General features: G+C 39.2%; 1 protein-coding gene across 2 annotated transcripts in view; it reads right to left on the bottom strand.

Annotated features, from left to right (window-relative positions):
• rbfox3a (RNA binding fox-1 homolog 3a) overlaps window positions 1-16119 on the bottom strand; it is a 165904-nt gene that overhangs the window by 123732 nt on the left and 26053 nt on the right. Inside the window, exon 2 of one of the 2 annotated variants that reach the window (XM_060844519.1) lies at window positions 4047-4187. In XM_060844519.1, coding sequence (XP_060700502.1) covers window positions 4047-4187 — 141 coding nt within the window. The remainder of the gene's footprint in view (window positions 1-4046; window positions 4188-16119) is intronic. The other variant, XM_060844518.1, reaches the window with a different exon arrangement.

Raw genomic sequence — 16119 nt, forward strand, 5'->3', positions numbered from 1 at the left:
GAGGATGACTTCACATTTTCCCACATGATATAAGTGCAATGTCCTTTCATCCAAGCCATTCATATTGACTGCAAAGAATTGGGCACCACCCCCCACCTTTTCCTCCGCTACATTGATGACTGTATCAGCGCTACCTTATGCTCCCATGAGGAGGTTGAACAGTTCATCCACTTTACTAACACCTTCCACCCCGACCTCAAATTTACCTGGACTGTCTCAGACTCCTCCCTCCCCTTCCTAGACCTCTCCATTTCTATCTTGGGCGACTGACTCAACACTGACATTTATTATAAACCGACCGACTCCCACAGCTACCTAGATTACACCTCTTCCCACCCAGCCCCCTGTAAAAACGCCATCCCACATTCCCAATTCCTTCGCCTCCAACGCATCTGCTCCCAGGAGGACCAATTCCAATTCCGAACAACCCAGATGGCCTCCTTCTTCAAATATTGCAATTTCCCCTCAGAGGTGGTTGATTATGCTCTCCAACGCATCTCCTCCACTTCCCGCTCCTCTGCCCTTGAACCCCGCCCCTCCAATCGCCACCAGGGCAGAACCCCACTGGTCCTCAGCTACCACCCCACCAACCTCCAGATACATCGTATCATCCTTCATCATTTCCGCCACCTCTAAATAGACCCCATCACCAAGGATATATTTCCCTCCCCTCCCCTATCAGCGTTCCGGAAAGACCACTCCCTCCACGACTCCCTCGTCAGGTCCACACCCACCAACCCAACCTCTACTCCCGGCACCTTCCCGTGCAACCGCAAGAAATGCAAAACGTGCGCCCACACCTCCCCCCTCACTTCCCTCCAAGGCCCCAAGGGATCCTTCCATATCCCTCACAAATTCACCTGCACCTCCACACACATCATTTATTGCATCCGCTGCACCCAATGCGGCCTCCTCTACATTGAAGAGACAGACCACCTACTTGCGGAACATTTCAGAGAACACCTCTGGGACACCCGCACCAACCAACCCAACCGCCCTGTGGCTGAACATTTTAACTCCCCCTCCCACTCCGACAAGGACATGCAGGTCCTCGGCCTCCTCCATCGCCAGACCATGGCAACACAACGCCTGTAGGAAGAGCGCCTCATCTTCCGTCTAGGAACCCTCTAACCACAAGGGATGAATGCAGATTTCTCCAGCTTTCTAATTTCCCCTCCCCCCACCTTATCTCAGTCCCAACCCTCGGACTCAGCACCGCCTTCTTGATCTGCAATCTTCTTCTTGACCTCTCCACCCCCAACCCCTCTCTGGCCCATCACCCTCACCTTAACCTCCTTCCACCTATTGCATTCCCAAAGCCCCTTCCCCAAGTCCCTCCTCCCTACCTTTTATCTTAGTCTGCTTGGCACACCCTCCTCATTCCTGAAGAAGGGCTTATGCCCGAAACGTCGATTCTCCTTCTCCTTGGATGCTGCCTGACCTGCTGTGCTTTTCCAGCAACACATTTTTCAGCTCTGCAAAGAATTGAAGCCCAGCACAGATCCCTGTGGTGCCCATCTAGTTACAACTTGTCAATATAAAAATGATTAATTTATCCCAAATATATTCCCCTGTTGTTAGGCAATCCTCCATCTGTAACAAATGCCATGAATTCTTAAGCGGTACAGTAAGCTTTAATGTAGCAGTTTACTGAATGATTTTCCAAAGTCCAAATACACTACATTTACTGGCTCTTCTATCTACCGTGCTTGATGCATCCGCAAAGAATTTTGAAAATAAAAAAGTGGGCGGCACGGTGGCACAGTGGTTAGCACTGCTGCCTCACAGCGCCTGAGACCCGGGTTCAATTCCCGACTCAGGCGACTGACTGTGTGGAGTTTGCACGTTCTCCCCGTGTCTGCGTGGGTTTCCTCCGGGTGCTCCGGTTTCCTCCCACTGTCCAAAGATGTGCGGGTCAGGTGAATTGGCCATGCTAAATTGCCCGTAGTGTTAGGTGAAGGGGTAAATGTAGGGGTATGGGTGGGTTGCTCATCAGAGAGTCGGTGTGGACTTGTTGGGCCGAAGGGCCTGTTTCCACACTGTAAGTCTAATCTAATCTAATCTAATTGTTAAAAATGTTTTCATGCTGCTTGATGAAAACCATATTATGTCCAAGTAAAGATAAACTCTTCCTGAATGCAATGTGTCTTTTAACCTTGAACATACTTCACGAACCAGCCTCAACAGCCTTCTGCAGGAACGAATTCTGCAGATTCACTGCCTTCTGAGAGAAGAAATTACACCTCATTCCTGTCTTAAATATACAAACCCACACTTGAAAATTATTCCCTTTGGTTCTAGACTCTCCTACAACTCTCCAAATCCATTCTGACAAGTATCCCCTAAGAATCCTGTATATTTCAATAAGGTCACATCTCATTCTTCTATATTTGAAGAAGTATAGGCCCAGCCTACTTGACCTCTTCTCCATTAGCTCGTGAACCTTCCCTGGACTGCCACTATATCTTTCCTCAAATAAAAGACCTCCAAACTGTTTCCTTATAACCATCCTGCACAATCTTCCTTAACGATAGATTTCAGAATTCTCTCACTGTCAGATGTTGGGTTAATTGATCTCCAGTTTCCTGTATTCTGCTTGCCTCCTTTCTTGAATTGGGATGTCACATTTGCAATTCTCCAATCCACTATGACCTTTCCAGCATCTAGGAAATTTTGAAAGGCTACAACCAAGGCATCCAAAATCTCTATAGACATCTCCTTTAAAACCCAAAGATGTTGGCTATCAGATCCTGAGGATTTAATCAGCCTTGAGTCTGACTTGGTTTCCAACTAAGCCTGGTGCTGCACAGTTCTTCAGGATTTTCTCAGACATGTCTTTAAAAAGGTTTCAGACTCCTGAAGAAACACATTACATTATTTTCTGTTTCCTCTTTTCATTAATGTACCAACATTCATTCCAGGCTGTGAGCAAGACTTGAAGGAGCCATCATAATGGAAATAAAAAGTGTAGTACCATATTCTACAGACTTGTTTATTATCATCCCAGATACCTTCTGGGTATTAATTTAAATTAATACCCAGAGGAAAAGATATCTCGTAATCTCCAAATTCAATATAATGTGTTGTTATTAAGTTCTATTGAGAAAGGACACTCACCAAGTCAGGTTTTAAGTTTATAAATAATTTATTGCAGTTGACAGCCATCTGACCTCTGGGAGAGGTAAACTACTACAAGCAGTTAATGCAAAAAGATCAAAAATTGTGTGCCCTCAGCCTACTTGTAGCAGGCTTCATGTTTTAAGACTGTAGTCACAATATACGCTGAATGCAGTGACAATGTAAAGGCATGATTGGACGGTTCCATGGCCCAATTTTAATTCTCATGCAGAATCATTTAATTAGAGATTTGGAGTATTTGATGCAAATGAATTGCATTCCCTGTTCATTGTTTTTAAAAATGGGTATGCATGCACTGTCATTGGACTTTGTTCTAAACATTGCATGTCTTTTCATACTTATATGGAAAAGATTATATAATCAAGTTCCTCTAGAAAGAATGCGTTGCTCTCTGTTTCAATTAACAACTATTACTATCATGAGACCAATATCTTGTAACAAAAGATTGCCTAGGGGGAGAGGGTCATGGATTTGTACCTGTCTTAACCTTTGGTGGTAAAAAGTGGCAGCTCTGGAAGTTAGCAGGGATGTTATTCCACATTAAATTAAAAAATAACAGTTTCAAACATTTAGTAATTCAGCACATTTGTCGTAAATTGTCAAAATGAAGAATACAGCTTCTTCAAATCACTTGATTGGAAATGTTGGCGTTAAGTGCACAATCCCTAATTAAAAGCCTTTGAAGTGTGCTGACACTGCCACAATAAATTACCACCATCTCTTTCTCCTGTAAAATTACAATCAATCATCCAATCTGTAAACCATTCAATCAATAAAGGTTGTGCTGTCTACTTCCATTGCACCTGATGATAGAATGCTGACCAAGTGTGAATATACATGTCAGAGCTTAGAATTTCTGAGGCAGGGAAAGTGTTTGTTACATCCATGATTAAAAGCTATGAACCTACCCCAAACATTTGTCGCAGGTCAGGGTCTCTGAATCGGAAGGGAATGTTGGAGACATGTAACCTTTTGGGCTGCTGTTTCTCTGTGGTCTCTGATGACTGTAGCTGCTGTGACGAATCTGTCTGTGCGGCTTCATCTGTCTGCTGGGAGAATGGTAAAAGGCAATGATAAAACAACAGGCAAGTAACACGCAAAGCATGCCAGCCATGACATAAAAGTGAGGTTAGGGTAAGGTGAGGCATTCTCATTCCCAAATTAGCCATTTTGAATCCAAATTGACTGTCAAATTGAAGAGCCATATTTGCACACCTTCCCCATTAGTCATGGTCCCCTCCTTTCTTACTATTCTCTTTTAAAGTACAATCTATTTAATGTTGGAATGTGCATTGTTCTGAACTACCCAGGGGAACAACAACAAAGGACAATTTGAGTATTGATAGATCACTTGCAGACCAAATCTAGGAATGAGAATAGTGTTCATTAGGAATTGGCCTCTATGCAAAGATGTGAAATTGTCTTTTACATCCAGTATAATTACATGAAGCTAATTGCTCCATTTCTAAGAGGTTGAAAAATCATGTGACTTATTTTGTGATCATGGCAAACTAATTAGTAAGATGATCTGAAGAATTCTCAATGTATTCTGAAGAAGTGCTGATGGTTTTACAACAATCATCACACCTACAAATCTAACACAGTAATATTTTCAGTCAGTTCTCAGTCTAACTTCATGATTAAAAACATTTATGCACAAAAAAGAGCATCATGGGCCCAGCACTGCTATTTGAACTAATTGTCAAGTTTAATGCAATTCCATATTTTAGCACTGTGCAATATGTCAAAAGGTTTCAGAATGCAGTATGTTTCATTAAATGGCAGAGAAAGGTATTTGCATGATTATTGTAACTTATGCAATGGCTATGTCCTCTAGAACAATATGATAAAGCCAATGTGACTACACTTTTATTCAAGGACTATATTTGGCCACAGCCAATTGCACCATCTGACCAGGATTCATACCACATCTCTCATTCTTTTGCAGAATCAAATTTCAACAAAACACTGTGGGAGAAAGGTCACATAAATAAAAAGGGGAAATACAAAACAATCTTTAAGATAATCTATTCTAAGGAAAACACTTCTTTCAAGTAGCACATTGAAACATTGAGTGAGTGAAAAAACCTCCATCAAAAATCCACCATTAGCCCATATATAAAGGTAGAACTGACGTCAATTCACTTATTAAATGGGGGTGTACAAAGTTAAAAATTATTAAGTGGGAAAACTAAAATGATTCTTGACTGAGATCTTATGCTCCCCACAGCCTTAGCAATATCCACACCATAGGAATAATCAAATAATACCTCACAATATACTGGCCACATTTAATTACAGGACTTTCTTTGATTCTGTGTAAATTATGTCTTCAAAATCTTTCATATCCAGTAATTTTGATTCTGAAAAGTTACTCAGGTGCCCTGAAATCCCGAACATATTTTTCTTGCCAATTACTCGAGAAGGCTGAACACAAACAATAAGCTAACAATAGTTTCTCAATTAAGAATGATCTCATGAAGCTGTACCATTTGATGGAATGTCAATGACTCCCAACCCCCAGTGTGTCAATGCAGAGCTTAGGTCTGAGCTGCAACCGTTTGCTCTTCTGATCTTTTGCAAACTTAAAACAAGGTGATGTGTCAAACATGAAAAGAGATTGCGATTGACTGCAACAATTTGTATGTTTGGATACTGAGCATAAACTGGTTAATGAAAGACTGGAGCTGGTTCAGATCATCACAATAGTCCTCTATCATCAGCATAGCAGTTGGTTTGAGTGACTTACAGGAACTGGATTTGTGCAGTAATTTCAATGAAAATAAAATTATTGATATTGCACTTATTTTGCTGTAAGATTCTATTTAAACTGTACATTTGCTAATTGACAAAGATTTAAACAAAAACCATACGAATTTTGTTCCAGGGCAGTTAGCTTTTGTGTGTGGGCATGTACATCATTCAAAGAATGGCAGGCCATGGATGCTGCGCTACTGTAATATGTAGAAACCCAGGATGATATTTAACAGAATCTGCTTTTCCTTGTCATACCAATAGTAGCTCATGACAATCATAGTAATTGTGATAAATCAATAGGAAAAACATTACATTCCCTGGCAAAAAGAAATTAATGGGACTTAACAATATTGCCATTGTGAATAAATACTAGTACTCTTTAAATGGTTTTCTTGCATTAAACAATTCTTCGTCTATCATTGTGATGTCAGACAGCTGTGAGATTTATAACAATTATATGCAACAGACAACTCTATGTCGAGATGCCTGGCAATGGAAGTGCTCCCAGCAGATACCGACTCTTATGAGTAATTTAAGCTTAATTTATTACCTTTACTTTTAAATTTTCTATGTTGTCAATTTTGATATTTTGCAGACAATGACTTAGGCCTACTTCACAAATAAAGCATCTTAACCATGTAAGTCTTAACCTTCACAACTAATCTTTGGACATGATAAAACCCCACCCTTTCTACTGTTAGGAATTTGCATCATGAACTGTCTAAGGAATTGAGCGGTTTAATTTTTCCACTGTTGTCATTACACTGTTCAGAATTTGACTTGAGTAAGCAATAACAATTGTGAGAAAACAAAACTGCCCAAAATTGTACATCAGCCAATATCCACCAAAACAAAGACAAAACAGTACCAGGAGTAAACTCTCAGTCAGTCACCATGGATTTTGATTCTCACTTTTTTAGCTGTGCTAACAGCTTCTGTTGGTCAACAAAGAAAGTGTCAGAGGGGGAAATTAATCACCACGAGGTTAAATGCTGTTCTAAGTTATATATGCACAGAATTATTAATATCACTTCCAGCAGAGTTGCATAGGATACTTAATTTGCCAATATAAAGATCATATCTTCTTTATTTTCCTGTTTTTCTGATTACGGACAAAAATGGGAAAAGGACTGCTTTTAAAAAAAACAAGAATATGTGGAAAGGATTGCTGCACCTTATAAAAGCAAGTTATTTGACACTCATTGTATGTGCTGTTTACACTGCTATTTGTTCAAGCAGTGGGGGATGAACAGGAGCCAGGAGGTATATCTGGTGGGAAACCTGGCAGGCAACAAGATTGGAAACAAAAACAAACGTTGCTGAAGAAACCCAATAGGTCTGGCAGCATCAGTGGAAAGAAAGCAGAGTTAACACTTTAAGTCCAGTGACCTATCTTCAGAAGGTTCGACTGGCCTGTGGAATGGTGCCATTGACAAATGCCTTCTTCCTGCCAACAACAATGTGATTGGCGTCCAACTAGTTGATCAGCTTATGGGTATGAGTCAGAATCCATTGGACTTCCACAAAAGAAAAATATGTCCATAGTTCTGGAGTTAAAAAAAAAGCACCTCAAGCCTGAAGAAAACCAGTTTATTTCCCCTCAGTTGCTGTGAGCTGTGGCTTTTAACAAATGAGTTGGAAACTGTGTGTGAAGCAGTTACCCTATGCGTCCAACAAGTAAGTGAAAGCATCTGATTGGTTGAAAAGATACACTATTGTTTGTTCAATTCATAAAGTTCCAGATCTTCTACAGAGGATAAATGGAATTCTCTGGTTATTTTACATTGTCATACTAAAGCCCAGTAGAAGTCTGGGCAGCTGCAAAGTTATTGAACAGTGGGTACCTTTCAGCTTTCTTTGACCTCAAAAATCCAAACCAAATGGATTAAAGACTTGATTTTTCTAAAGGTATTACAGGGTCTTATAACTTCATAAACATTCAAATGATGATTGTTTTAAACATTTATTTCAGTGTAAGATGCTTGATAATGTAGTAATGTGAATAATCCAACAGCTGAGCAGCTTTATATTGCAATCCAGTCTTCCAAGCATGACATTGTATAATCTGACAACTAGAAATAAATGGCTGGCCAGGAAAACCTGAATTCTGTCTAAGCTTATGTCTAAGGGTTAAATACAACTCAGTTATTCCTTAAAACTTGTAATAATTTGGAACCGGTGTTTGAATCAATATGGGTACTCATTGCTCTTAAAACGGAGATGTTTTATATCAATTCAATTTGAATGACCAAAGGTAAATTTAAGCGAAAATGATCTTGGTTCACACAGATCATAAAATAATGAATAAATAATGTGGTCTCTTTGGGAATTTTGAGGATACACAAGAAATCTCAAATGGTCAACTGATGCCATTTCTAAGCATGAATTTCAAAGAGAAACATCTAAGGCATTTGAAACAATTAACTAGAAGCACTGACTTAGATTTGCAAATGTATATTTCAATAGTCCGCATTTTAATCTTCTGGCAATTGTATCTTCATTTTGCAGTTAATTCAAGCTAAATGGAAGGATTGGTAACTAGATTTGGAAAACCATTTCAGCAAGCACTGAGTGAAAATCAACTAACCGTCTAACCTGGCACAGCAGGAAAATCTACAGCAGATGCTGCAATTGCACAACATGGAATAAGTTTCTACATTTCACCACTTACAAAACTTCTATAGTGCAGACTGATCTAATTTTACCACTTCTAATTACTATTGTGGCAGTATCGTTAATCTCTGCCTATTTAGCTCTTTTTACACTTTATTGGAAACTACTTCAACCTCTTTCGAAGAGAAAGGGTTGCAATAAATAAAAGCTACATCATTATCCTAAGCAGACTGGCTAGGAGAATACTGTCAGAACATGCTGTACAAATAACAGCAGGGAAAATATAAATACTAGGGAAAAAGGTACATGTCAAGGGCAACATGGTCAAAAATAAATTGCCAAAATTGCCTTGAAAATGTACATAATGAGAAGAGAAAGTAGGAAATAAGCAAAGATGGGGTCAAAGTAGTCATACATAAATCAAAGTCTAACTATTAGGATGTAAATGGATGTATTGGGTTGAAAGATTAGAGGGGTCAATAGTGATTTCTGATTGAACTATTATTGGAACTACTGCTTATTGGGTACAATGAGCTGAAACAATGATAGAATGTACCCCAATTTTTCTTACCTGATATTACAATGCTTTGGGGAACTAGTATAATGTGTTGTGAATACACTAGGGACAAGGGTAGGTCATTTGGCACCAGCTACATTTAAAAAGCTCACAGAGCAGACATTGATGCGGCACAAATACAATTACAAATACTTATAGCAGCAGCACTCACTTCTGAGTCAGATTCTTGACAGTATAGGTCCTCAACTAGTCTTAATCACTGCTGAACCTGGAATGAGTGAGAATCAGGAAGGAAACTTCACTGGTTGGAATCATAGCTATCATTAAGGAAGAAAGTTGCAGGGGATTGATGTCAATAACCTCAGTCAAGGACATTGCTGCAGGAGATTTTCATCGTAAATATTTTCTAATCAACCTGTTCAGAGATTTTATCAGCCCCTTTGGAGAGGGTGGACTTGATCCTGGGCCTTCTGGCTCAGAGGGGGGTACACTACTGTGCTCACAACAGTCCAGTTTTTCATAGTTAGTATTCCCGGCATAAACATTTTCAGCTGGTTCATTAATGAACTTCCTTCTGCCATAACATTAGAAATGGAGATATTTGCTGATGATTGCACAATGTTCAGTATCATGAATGAGTTCTAAACTACTAAAGAACTGAAGCTGTCTGCATCCATTTACAGCAAATCCTGGCCAACATTCAGGTTTGGGTTGATAAATGGCAAGCAACATCCGTGCCACACAAGCTCCACACAATGAACACATCAAATACAATGGAATCAAACCACCACACATTCATGAATTTTATAGTCTTGACTATTATTGAAAAAAAGACACAGTTTGTCAAAATTTTATGTCCTGCACTCATCAGGACAATTCACAAGAATCCAATTTCACGAGAAAAACAGCACTTATAATATATTAGAGGAGAAGGCTGATTGGGTGAACTCTGATAGTAAAGATATTGCCATGGAGAATGCACCAACTAAAGGTGATGGATAAATAATAGCCAGGCTTTGTTTAAAGGTTTTGCTCTGATTAGGTGAGGCATTACCCTGAGAAATGAACCAACAAATGGCTAACAACTATTTTCTTGAGGTGAAACAGGCACATTTGAAACAGGGTGCATATATTCTTTCTGTTTGCAGAGAAAAGAGCGCAGTGTATTAGTATACATCAGTTGATGCAACTGCATTGAGAGCATGAAAATCCCAAATTAGTTAACAGTGATTAGAGATTACCAGGATATAGTACTGCAGTACAGATGTATATCGCTTTATTGAGTGGTACAATGATGAATATGTCAGGAATGTCAAATGAGCACAAGGACATTGCATTGCTTTTGACATGCAAGTCCTGCATGATATTTACAAATATGAAGAAGTCCTCACTGTGCCAGTGGATACTTGCTTAAACTGAGTTTAGCAGTTCACACAACCATTTGGCCAGTTCATATTATATAGAACATGCCATAGATAAAATGGAGAGTACAGTAAAATCACTTTTGTGAATTTTCAGCAGCCTACACTGATGCCATGAATTAGGAGGGCAATATAATGGTTCATTTCTCACATCAATGTCCTGACCAATCACAGTCAAACTACTTGGTTTAACTTTAAGCAAAATATGCCATTTCACTATCAGTCATCACATAACTAGTGCTTTTCGATGGAAATATCTCTACCAATCAGAGATCCTATTTGTCAACTCGTCAGCATTCATCTCTCACACATAATAAATAAATATAAACTTCGCAGTTTGCAAGATGAGCTGATTATAAAATGCTTTTTTCTACAATACTCAAGTTATGTACTAGCAAACATTTATTTGTATTACGATAATTGAATCCTCCACTAACAATATCCTGGGGTTACCATTAACCAGAAACTGAACTGCAGCAGTCATATAAATGTTGTAATTCCAAAAGAAGGCTTTAAACTCTGGGATTAGTAACTCCCTTTCTGATTCCTTGATGCCTATCTATTATCTACAAAATCACAGGTTAGGAGAATGATTGAATGGTCTCCATTTGTCTGGGTGAGTGCTACACTAACAATGTTCAGGAAATGCAACTCAATCCAAAACATAGCAACTCGTCCACCACCTTCTACATTCACAGTGGCATATGTGTACCATCTAAAACCTGCACACAACAATGCACCAAGTCGCCTACGACAGCACTCTACAAAGCTGGAACCACTGTCACCTCGAAGGACAATGAATGCGGATACATCAAGTTTCCCTACAAACAAGCACTCATCCTGATTCAAACTATAATGCTGTTCCTTCACTGACAGTTAGTCAAAGTCCTGGAGCTCCCTCTCTAATAGCATTGTGAAGTCACTACAACACAGACTACAGTAGTTCAACAGGTATCTCACCATCATCTTCTAAGCGCCATTTGGAATGGATTATGCTATAAGTGCTGGCCCAGAGAAACTTGGGAGTTTTAGTAGACTTAGCAATTAAAAGTCCATGCAATGCTGAACCAGGAGAATGTTGAGTTTCTTCATCAAAACAAAATGCACTTTAGATATCATGGCCTTCTGGTTGCCAAGGAACAAAGGAATCACTGCCATGGTAAGTAAAATTTTGATCTTTGGAAGAAGACACCTAAATTGTATTGAATGACAGAAGGATTTTCAGAGTCAAGTTTTAATTGTAACCTCAGGTTGCCCCTGTAATTGCAAGGTTTAAGAGGATTCTGCTTGGATCTCTGGATTGGGACCGAGGTGGGGAGGGTGGAATGGGTGGAATGTAAAATGGTAGAGTGTCACACCCAAGCCCCTCAAGATGCAGCTTTTTTGAATTCCTAGTTCAAAGAATAACTACAGTCTTTTTTCAAAATATAGATTTCATGTTCTTCAATGATTCAAGCTGCTTGCCTGACTTTATCTCTAATGGTGGCACCAATTTTGCCTTTGCAATAGGCAATATCTCTCCATGTTCTCGTTGTCCAAACCTCCATTAAAACCCCTGAAATGCTGAAGTTCACTAACAGTGGGAAAACCCAAAAGCAGGAGGATCGAGGTCCCCATCTCTCAAAGCAAATATAAATTTATTGTAAATGGAGGGAAATTGGCACAAATCCCAAGTGATATTGTAATTGTACAGAAGCGGCTACAGAAAAGGCGAACAAAAAAAACTACATTGAACTTCAAATATATTACGAAGGGATGCGGATTCAAACTAATAAAATGTAAACAAAGGAAAGATTCCTTTGCAAAAAAATAATCAACACATGAACTGGATCGCCAGATGGAGTGGCAGGGATAACCATCCTAAAATGGTCTTCCAGATCCATAATTAGGGGCAGCTGGTAGCTCAGTGGTTAGCACTGCTGCCTCACTGCTCCAGGGACCTGGGTTCGATTCCACCCTTGCATGATTGTCTGTGTGGAGTTTGCACTTTAAGTTAGATGCATTAACCATAGGGAATGCAGGGGTACGGGAGTGGGTCTAGGTGAGATACTCTTCACAGGGTCAGTGTGGACATGAAGGGCCGAATAACCTGTTTCCACACTGTAGGGATTCTACTATCGATAACTACATTGCAAAGTTGCGCTTTAATTCAAGACATTCTGCCTGCAGAAATGGTCGAAGCACAGTTATGAAGCAAAGTGGCTTCATTCCAAGTGACGCTGTGAAGATCTTGTCAGGCTAATGTTTCTTTTTGTAGCTGGGAATAGTAGTCAGTGAAGACCTGCAAGATTTCTGAATGATTCTCACTTGGGTGCCAATCTTTTGAGTAGCTGAACAAAAAGTAAATTGCTGTTTTCTTAAAACTGACAAGGTAAATATACTCACATTTTATTAACTTATTCAATCATGCTCAATGTTACACCATTGAAGGCTCAATGGAGAATCACAGGAAGATGTTATAATGTGGTATTTGTTCCCAATTTTCATTCCAAATGGACAGCAATGTCCATTTTGGGCCTACCTGTTCTTAAACTGCATTGGTCACATGATTCCTTTCAAGGCTTTGCACTGGATTTATATCTAAATTATCATATAACCCCAAAATATGAAATTACACAGGTAAAGATTATCTAAGATATGTTTTGAAGAAAGCGTGTTTTCAAACATGCCAATCTCCGCAGTTCTCCATTCAGTGTTGCCTGTTCAGCTAGCTCAAGTGTGCAACTGTATTTTCACATTTGACTCACTTTCACATTATTTTGCAGAAATAACTTTCAAAATCTATCCAAAGCCTCATGAATCCACAGATCACATATCGAAAACTATTGTTGTAGCAGTCAGTATGTCAATGCCATGCCAACAAACTTTCCCTGTATGTAAAGTGACTTCAGCTTTGGGGGGCGGGGGGGGGGGGGGGGAAGTTGTTACATTCTAACCTGTTTCATTCTATTTCTCTGCAGCCTACAATAAAGCTACGGCAAAGTCATTGAGGTCTGAAGCCAGGCCATCGAGTCTGTGTCAGTCAAAACCAAACACCTGACTCTTCTAATCCTATCTTCCAGCATCTGGCACATCACCCATTATGCCTTAGCATTGCAAGTGCGCATCTAAATTCTTCTCAAATGCTGTCAGGATTTCTGCTTTTACCACCCTTTCTGTTAATGAGTTCTGGATTCCCACTACCCTCTGGGCGAAAAACGTTTCCTCACATCCCTTCTAAACCTACTGCCTCCTACCTTAAGTCTATGCCCCTTGGTCAATAATCCCTTCTAATGGGAAAAGTTCCTTACTGTCTACCCTCGTAATTGCATTCACCTCAGTCTGATCTGCTCCATGGAACACAACCCCAGTCTATCCAATCTCATAATTAAAACTCTCCAGCCCAGTCCAAGTTCTGTTCTCAATGAAGTATCTCACAGAGCTTGAGAAGGTTGTATCACATGACAAGACAGAATCAAATTCTTGAAGTGGTCAAGGTGTCTTGTGTAAGGTTTCATATAACAAGAGCAATGCATCATGAGAGCTTTATTTCTATCCTCTCTCATGGAACTAAAATACCCACAGTGCACCATGACAATCCAAGGTCATAAATAAAATTCAATAATAGCAAAAACCTTGTGCATCATTACACTATTAGGAGAAAGTGAGGACTGCAGATGCTGGAGATGCTGACGCTTTTCCAGTAACACATTTTCAGCAACATTACACTATTGTCAACCTCAGTAAGGAATACAAATCCACCATGGGAAAACAGTTGGAAAATTAATCTTCTAATTATTTGAATGACTAAGAAAAATGGCTTGGGGATGGAGGGAAAGTAAATTAAGTAGTTATATAAAGATATAAAACAGATATGTGTGTAGAACATAAATTACCAACAAAAATGGACAAATGTGTAACTCTACAATCTCATTGGGGAGCTTTCACCTGAAAGGGACTTGAGTCAAATATAGAACTGCAATATTGGATCTCTGATTCATTGACCACCGAGTGCACCTTCCTACATGAATGCATAGATTGAATTTCTCGTAATGAAAGCCTTTTGGAGTAAAGTTTAAAAATACAATTTTAGTCAGGAATAACGTTTACCTATCCATAAGAATTGTATTTCCAGTATCAGCCATACATGTAATCCTTGTCTACCTTGTCAACAATGTTTTAATATTGGTTCAGTAGGCGACTATAACACAGTGATGGGCAAATTGTTTTTGTATTTAGGTTGCTGTCATAAGCATCAGGCTTGGCACTTCAGATCTTGGTAGAACTGTGAATAAAGCCTGGGAGATATACCAGTATTTATTGATTTCCTTAAATTGATTTAATATAAGTAGTCAGTTGCAATGGAGTATTATCCATCCCATGAGATTACTCTTGCAGACAATGAATTGAGACACCTAAAGCAATAGAATGCTAGTAGTGTATATTTCAACTCAGTGGGAACAATGCCTAGCCCCTATAAATAATCATCCAAATACAAGATTAGTGAAAAATGAACAATCCTCTCTATACATGTTCAATGACAGAGAGAGTTTTTGTTTTGTTTCTCCAATGATCTGTGGAGCAACTGTTCTTTCCAGCCCACTGGCATTCTAGGAAACACATGGCAGAACATCTGGCAGTTTCAACAAACACAAGAGTCCATATTATCTGTCGATTATCAGTTTAATTAAACAATTCGGGAATTATCTTTTGCAAAACAACTGAAGCGATACATAAGGTCTGCGTAATGGGTATGCCATTGGAGACCTTGGGAAATGATGATCATCATTCAAATTCAGTCTAGGGGGAGCTGCTGTCAGAATTTGGCCCTCCTCTTCCATAAAACATAGAGCTCTAGATTTTTCAATCAATGACTGTGAATGAGAAAGGGATCTTAAACAATCAGTGATCAAGTCTCAAATTATGAATTGTTAAAGAGGAAAAGTCTTTAGAGAGAGCTGTAGTTGTTTGTGCCTATCTATGAATGGGGGTCACTTAGATGTAACAGCAAATTATAATTGTGTTTCAAATAAAGTTTGTCTATATACATATATTGTTTGTCGGCACACCTGGAGAGACAGGACCTCTGTCAGTATTCATTTCACAGAATTTACAGAACAAATCCAGCCATATGGCCCCACAGAACTACGTAACCATCAATACTCTATCCAATCTCTTCCTACATTACTTTATTTTACTCCATTAGTCTATTTCTTTCTACTCCATATGCCCATCTAGATTGTCCTTAATTACATTTATAGGTCATTAGGTAGTACAGAACTTGAGAATAAAAATATTTTGTTTAAACGTTTTGTCTGGTACTCATCTGGACAGTTTGCAATTAATAATGAAGTAAAGGTGAAACAACATTTCAACTGGTTGAGAGGTGTGTGTTGATTGTTTGGTATGTAGACAGTGGGAGAGGCATCACATGGAGAAAGCACCAATTAAACATGACCGATAGTTAACTGCCAAGCTTTGTTTAAATTTTAGTAAAGGCAGGTTGACTTTGAATAGTCAAGATATTGCGCTGAGAATCAAATCATAAAGTGGCTGTTACTTATCTTGTTGAGTTGATATAGGTATATTAACGTGTACATTTTCTGTCTGCAAACACCCCAGGACCTTGTGTATTCATATATCCAGTTTCCAGTATTCACAAATGTGCGGTACTGTGAGCCCATTTGACAATCC

This window comes from Hemiscyllium ocellatum, chromosome 25 (assembly GCF_020745735.1).
Source record: "Hemiscyllium ocellatum isolate sHemOce1 chromosome 25, sHemOce1.pat.X.cur, whole genome shotgun sequence".
In the NCBI taxonomy this organism is placed as follows: domain Eukaryota; kingdom Metazoa; phylum Chordata; class Chondrichthyes; order Orectolobiformes; family Hemiscylliidae; genus Hemiscyllium; species Hemiscyllium ocellatum.